At 39.6% G+C, this 7,436-nt stretch overlaps 1 protein-coding gene across 1 annotated transcript; it reads left to right on the top strand.

Annotated features, from left to right (window-relative positions):
- Positions 1-2,520: 2,520 nt before the first annotated feature.
- actr6 (actin related protein 6) lies at positions 2,521-7,202 on the top strand (the record flags this gene model as incomplete). Its single annotated transcript, XM_083893806.1, has 11 exons — positions 2,521-2,662; positions 3,308-3,425; positions 3,520-3,588; positions 3,690-3,813; positions 4,653-4,788; positions 4,904-4,960; positions 5,036-5,134; positions 5,297-5,375; positions 5,857-6,028; positions 6,155-6,293; positions 7,073-7,202. Exons 1-11 carry the CDS (start codon positions 2,595-2,597, stop codon positions 7,200-7,202), a joined length of 1,191 nt encoding a protein of 396 aa, XP_083749932.1. The 5' UTR covers positions 2,521-2,594.
- Positions 7,203-7,436: the final 234 nt, after the last annotated feature.

Genomic DNA, 7,436 nt, shown 5'->3' with positions numbered 1-7,436 from the left:
AGTCAATTGTCCAATTACTTTTGGTCCCCTAAAAAGTGGGAGGCACATATAGAAAGTGTTGTAATTCCTACACCGTTCACTTGATTTGGATGTAAATACCCTCAAATTAAAGCTGAAAGTGTGCAGTTAAAGCACATCTTGTTCGTTTCATTTCAAATCCATTGTTGGATCTTTATATATACATATATATGTATATATACAGAAATGTATGTATATATGTGTATATATGTTTATATATACATGTGTATACATATATGTATATGTATATATATATATATGCACGTGTATATATATAAATATATATCCCACGATTTGAAGCTATGACATTCCATTTATTATTTCCATTAAGTCCAATATAATCCCCAATACACACAGAGACACACATATATATTATATTATTATATATAGAATTATAATGTGTATATCATAAAATATAGAATATTTTAAGTTCATCTGTGTATCATCACTGTTGTGCTTCATTCTTGATAATCCCTAAACCTCCTCAGAACCTCAGGTCGTTCAGGTCACGGGTTTAAGACGACTTGGATTCTATTTTTTTATTTTTTTATTTATTTTTATTAAACTTTAACTTAAACTTTTTGTTAAGTTGCAAAAAAAAACATTTTTACCCGGTGGGTTCAGGCAGCATTGTGTCTGGTTCTCGGCACTTGGGGGCACGCTGCACTGATTATTGCCGCTTTTCCACTCTGCAGTCCCAGCTCGTCTCGGCTCGGCTCTAATGTCGTACAGTTCGGTTTGGAGCAGTAAAGTCTGTTTTATCTCCGGTTCCTTTGTCCTTTGTATTTGATGACACATAACCACAATGGGGACGAGCCGTCACTGTCATGTTTTTATTGCTCCCAGCTGTTGTGTTTTTCCACTGCGTGTCTCAGTAAAGCAAATACCAGTGCAGTACTTTCCATTGTCTCGTACTCCACCCGCGATTATAACGATCTTCGATGGCATCAGTGAGGACTCATTCACACAGGCACAGGGTAACTGAAATACATTGCCTGAGGATTTTGCAGCGTTGTCTCATGACTTATGAGATAAATAAATAACATGATGACACGATCTTGGCAACGTCTGGTTTACCCGTTCTAAAATAACAATATAGTACACTACTTAAAAGTATTAGTTGGTTCATAGGAAAGCGATGTCATCGTCAGTTTCCAGTTCTCTCGTGCGATGATGTTTGTTGTTCTCAGTGTTCTTTTTTCCGCCTGCAGAGAAGACGGTCAGATAAAAATCACTCATGCTGCAGAACTGAGCATTTCCTTCTCATAAAGTAGTCAAGAATGTCACTCTGTGGTTTGGTCTGTTTGATGATCAACTTTATTTTCTTTCCTTCTGTCTTTCTTCCTTTGTCCTGGCTCGGTTCATTCTGTCTCCGTTTCTGTGTAAATGTGTATAACGTCGTCTTCTCAGTGTAGCGTTACTGCGCCTCTCACAGGCCTGATGTAAGGGCATCGTTTCCTGAAGCGATGCCGTGGTGCTACGGGAAACTGTTTCCATAGATAAGATAAGATAAGATAAAGGCTGTTAAGTTTTTTTTTAATTATTATTGTTTCCTTGCAGACGTGGTCATAGCGTTCCTGTAATCCCAGCAGAAAACATTGCTGCGGTTTCCAGACATTAAATAAATGTTTTATAACGATGGAGTACGACTTTTTTTCACCGTATTACGACTATATTATCGAAAAGATTATGACTTTATTCTGATAAGATTACACCCTCTGTCACTTTCACAGAGGCTTAAAGTAGACCACACTTTATCTTTAGGTGTTTGGGGTCAAGGGTCACTGATTATCAGCTGCTCAGAGAAGAAGAAGAAAAGAAACCTTGTTTTTAATTCCATCCATCCATCCATCATCTACTGTTTTATCCTCCCCTCCACTTGTTTTTAACTAATGTCTTTAAAAATATGGGATTTTAAGATTAACATCTATATATATATATATATATATGTTTTTATATATATGTTTTTTATATATGTTGTTTTATATATATATGTATATACAGTAACTATACATAAATATATATATATATACATACATTTATATATAATTACTGTTGTTAATGCTTGTTTTAAATGATTACTTATTATTATTTTAATATATATATACATACATTTATATATAGTTTCTGTTTTTAATGCTTGTTTTAAATGATTACTTATTATTATAATATTATTATTACTCTTATTTTGATGTGACACACACAAACGGTTGTAAAGTTTACACATTTGAGGAACTGATGCGATGTGTCGATGTAAAACGCTAAAAAAAAAAAGAAAACATGTTAAATAAGTGAATAATCATTTTTAATATCAACGGAGTTTACTGCGGAAGACGATAAATGAATTCCACAGTTTTCCGTGGAGCCGGAACTAAACGCAAGGAGCGTTCGTGTTCAGCCCGAACACTTTTCCAAGAGGAACCCAAATGAGCCACGCTGATTGGCTGGGACGAGTGAGTTCCGTTTACATGGCCGAGTTCGTCCACGCAGGAACGATGTGCTTTGTTTTCGTGATTCTAAAAATAAGTTTAATTTAGTTTTGTCGGTTTTTTTTAAAGAGAAAGTCTGTTCCTAAAATGGCGACGTTAGTTCTGGACAACGGAGCGTATACGGCGAAGATCGGATATATTCAGGAGAAAGTCAGGTGCGTGCTTCAGGTGACGCAGGCAGCTAATGCTACCAAATAATAATGATAACAACACTCACAATAATCACGATAATAAACTAGATGTTACTGAATAAAATATATGTGATTCGATTCTTATGTCATTAAGTGAGTATAACCGTAATATCCATGAAAAAACCACATACGCCGCAGTTCTGTTCGTAAGCTAAACTGTTTTTAAAAATCTGTCGTTTTAAGCTTTTCTCTGCTTTTTGGACAAAAAATATCAAACTTTTCTAAATAGTTTCAGATCATACGTGAATGTTAGTGCTCGAAGCAATATTCGGCATTCGTGTTCACTGTTTGTTTGGTTTATAAACATGTCTACGTTTTACTCTTTGTTTAGCACTTACTCGATTTTGAATATTAAGCACTTTGTAGTTTGTAGCATTGTTAAGAACAGTGCTATATCAATAAAGTTTTGTTATTGTTATTAATAACATTAAATCGTAATATTTATTCAAAGGGAACAGAATAAGAGAAGAGTAATATAGGCAATATGGTAAATAAGTAAATACAAGTATGATGTTGTGTCAATTAAGTAGATAAAATAAAAGAAGCTAAGCGCAGTTAAAATATGAAAAAACATTATTTTGTGTTTGTTTTTTCCTCTCTGTCCCTCAGTGTCATCCCGAACTGCCAGTTTCGCTCCAAGACGTCCAGATTAAAAACCTTCACCGCCAATCAGCTGGATGAGATCAAGGACCCGTCGGGTCTCTTCTACATCCTCCCCTTCCAGAAGGTGAGAGCAACGAGTGACTTGTACAGTTTTATCACGTCGGGTCAAACCTGTGCAGATTCTGAGTCTGTTTCTCCGTCTCATGCTTCATCTTCAGGGTTATCTGGTCAACTGGGACGTCCAGAGGAAAGTGTGGGATCATCTGTTTGGAAAGGAGATGTTTAAGGTGTTTTGATTTCTTCTTTTTGTTACATCATCATCCCTTTTTTCCCCCTGCTGTGACCACATCACTCACTCACTCAGCCGGTGTTTGTGTTCTGGCTGCAGGTGGATTTCGCAGACACCAGCATCATCATTACGGAGCCGTACTTCGACTTCACCTCAACACAAGACTCAATGAACGAGATCCTGTTCGAGGAATACCAGTTCCAGTCGGTTCTCAGGACAAACGGTGGGTGTCCCGTCCGTCCAGTGTCTCCTGTGAGTCAAGACTGGGACAAAACATTCATCCCTCCTGGTTGCTATGGTTGTCGTCTAACCCTGTGTTGTTTTCATATGACTTGCAGTTTTTCTTAAAATCACCTAAAAGCACATAGAGTTCTGCTCAAACCTCCCATTGACCCCCATGTTAGAATTCAGCTCTGGAGTTTTTGTTGTTGTTTTAAATGAAGACGAGGGTGATTTAAAACTGTAATTTCTCTGCCAATTTCACAGATTTAAACGTGGGAGCTCCTGAAAGCCTCCTGACGCTCACAAACCAAACACTTCAACTCTATCATCAACTATTCTTGAAATAAGACAGTTTCTAAACACGTTGCTTTTTCTGTTTTTCTCCGGTTTTTGGAAGGGGGAGGCGGGGAATCATAGAGGGGGAAGGGCTTGTACAACCAGCTGCAAGAGTCTCTTTCTCGCTAAGTTTTAAAGGTTGATTCCACAAAAATACTACTTTGTCTGGACATCAAACTATTTAACGTTTTTTGTGCATAGTGAAGCATGCATCGGCTATTTCCAGAGAAAATTCCAGAAAGGGTTAAATATGGACTAATTACTGCTTGAATCTGACCATAAAGTCCCATGGAAAGTTTCCAGTAGGATTATTTCCAGAAATCCCAAACTAAAGTTCCCCATGAAAGTTTATGGAAATGTACCATCCTTTGATTTTAAAACAAAAAACTCCTCGTCCTTGCGTGACTTGATTTGAGCTTGTGGACTCTAGTCTGACGTGTTTTTCTCAAGGTTAATCTCAGGTTTAATCTCTCTCGTTTGTTTAATCTCTCTGTTTTGAAACAGCGGGCTCTCTCAGCGCTCACCACTACTTCCACACCAAACCGTCAGAGCTCTGCTGTTTGATGGTCGACAGCGGCTTCTCCTTCACCCACATCGCCCCCTACTGCCGCAGCAAGAAAATGAAGGAGGGCATCTGCAGGTCAGACGGCTTTGGCGTCCGCATTGTGAAAGTGCAGTGATGACGACAACAACAACAACGTGTTAACAAGCTATTGTGTTGTTTTTTAATGTGTGTGTGTGTGTGTGTGTCTCAGGATCAATGTTGGAGGCAAACTGCTGACTAATCACCTGAAGGAGATCATTTCATATCGGTACGTCCACTCCTGATTGGCTGGTAGATACTCTGGAAGATATATTTTAATCTGTTTAAACTCTCTGTCCCTCAGGCAGTTACACGTCATGGATGAAACTCATGTGATCAACCAGGTGAAGGAAGACGTCTGCTACGTCTCGCAGCAGTTTTACAAGGACATGGATATCGCACAGTAAGCATGCAGCAGATTATATTATTATTATTATTATCTAAATTTAGTCCTCAGGATTAACCTACACGAACCACAACCGAGATTATTAGATAATATTTGGTCACTGCAGCCACTTGCGCTTGGTTTTCCAGCTCGTTTACCCCCTGTTTTGTCTGTTCTCAGGATGAAGTGCGAGGAGAACACTGCGATGGTCGATTACGTCCTCCCAGATTTCACCTCCATCAAAAAAGGTTTCTGCAAGGTGACGCGGCGTCTGGGTTTTCAGTAAAGTCAAGTGTGTTTAACTGTCAAATCTAGCAACAGGATCTCATTAGTTCACATTTTTCCAGAATAGAGGCTCTTTTTTAATTTTTTAAATCATCTGCCGAGCCAGACGCTAATGCTGGCGGGCTAGTTTTGGCCCACGGGCTGTCAGTTGCTGACCACTGTTCCTTGACATCACTTCCAGGTCTTCTATTACCTTCTGTTGCCACAAGGTGGTGCCAAAGGACATTTAGGAGTGCATATTTTTACAACTTGTTTTTAAATTCTTGTTGGTTCCTCTTCCTCAATTTGCCGACAACTATTTTCTCTGCTTCTTTTTGGACGGCTCTGCCACGATGTAGGGGGCAGTGGAGACACAGCCCCCAATCTCCCTAACAACAAGACATTTACCCATCACAATTACTCTGAAGCTGTGAAATTAGGGTAATTTGATGTATTGCTCCTTCTCTGTCCACCAGCCCCGAGAAGAAATGGTCTTCAGTGGGAAATATAAGACAGGAGAGCAGATCCTGAGGTTGGCCAACGAGCGCTTTGCCGTCCCCGAGATGCTCTTCCACCCGTCAGACATCGGCATCCAGGAGATGGGAATCCCAGAAGCCATCGTCCACTCCATCCAGTCCCTGCCAGAAGGTCGGCCGTTTCCTGTCAATGAGATCCGAGACAACGCAGGATCACGTCATGTCTTTTAAAAACGTGGTTGAAAACACTCGTCTATAAAGCTGTGTGTGTGTGTGTGTGTTTCTCTGCTGTCTCCAGAGATGCAGCCCCACTTCTACCAGAACATCGTCCTGACTGGAGGGAACACTCTGTTTCCAGGCTTCAAGGAGCGACTGGAGGCGGAGCTGCGATCACTCGTCCCCGCCCACTTGCCCGTGTCAGTCCTGTTACCTGAAAAGTAAGTGACTGGTGAATGGTGCATTCCATTTACATTGGAAGTCGGAGGTTGGAACTGGGAGTGAAAGTTAGTCGGGGACCTTGGTCGGGGAAGTTAGTCGAGGAAGTTTATCCTATGTTCGTGTTTGGTTGCTTTGACTTTGAGAAACCCGACTTAAGGGAGCATTCCAGTTGAAACTTTCTACTTGGAAATCCGAAATTTCAACTTCCGAATACAACTGTAACGCAGCATAAACAGCGAGGCTTAATCTGAAATCCGGAGTGCTGGTTCCTGGAGTTTATTTTTTTGGCTTTTTAATGTTAAATGAAGCAAAATGTATGTGTGTTAAGCCCCGCCCCCAAACTAGAGGATAATTTGCCAGGTTTCGGTCCCGATCTGGCCCTTTTGGGTGATTTGAACTGATTATCTGGCCAGATTATCCTGTAGTGTGAGGGATAAACAGACGTGAGTTTAAAGTCAACGGACGCATCAGCCTTCCCAGGCACTCGACTACTGCGTTCATCAAAGGATTGTTTAAGTCGATTTGGATAAAAGCTTCTGCTAAATGCTTAAATGTAAATGTCCAGACTCGTACGGCCAACCGATACCGAATACTACACGACCCGGACGCGTGGAAGTATAGCAGGGCCTTTATGAAACTGCCTATAAATATGGACAAATTGTGCTCTAAAACATATTATTAGGTTTAAAATTCTTTGATTCCATGTATTATTATTTTTTATCAATATTTATAATATTTAATCCATGTGTGCTAACTGATGGTGTTTTCTGTCCTGCAGCCCCATCTGTTACTCTTGGGAAGGAGGGAAGTTGTTAGCACACAACCCAGACTACGACGAGATGGTGGTGACCAGAGAGGACTATGACGAGAACGGACACTGTATTTGTGAAGAAAAGTTTGACATTTGATTTCTGTGTGTACATAAACTGAGCGCCACGCCAGCTGTTTATATTTTATGATGTTTTTATGTTGTTTTTTTTATGACTGACTGACTGTTTAAAATGAAAAATAAAAAAAATTTCTGTAGCTTTTTGTTGTTGTTGTTATTTTAGGATGTTTATTTGAAAAGATTTAATGTAATCGCCTCGTCTAAACCGTGAATTAAGATTTCATGGATTTTAATTTATTGTATATTTAAATGC

This window comes from Microchirus variegatus (assembly GCF_963457635.1).
Source record: "Microchirus variegatus genome assembly, chromosome: 8".
Lineage (NCBI taxonomy): Eukaryota > Metazoa > Chordata > Actinopteri > Pleuronectiformes > Soleidae > Microchirus > Microchirus variegatus.
This window is presented reverse-complemented; position numbering and strand designations above follow the sequence as displayed.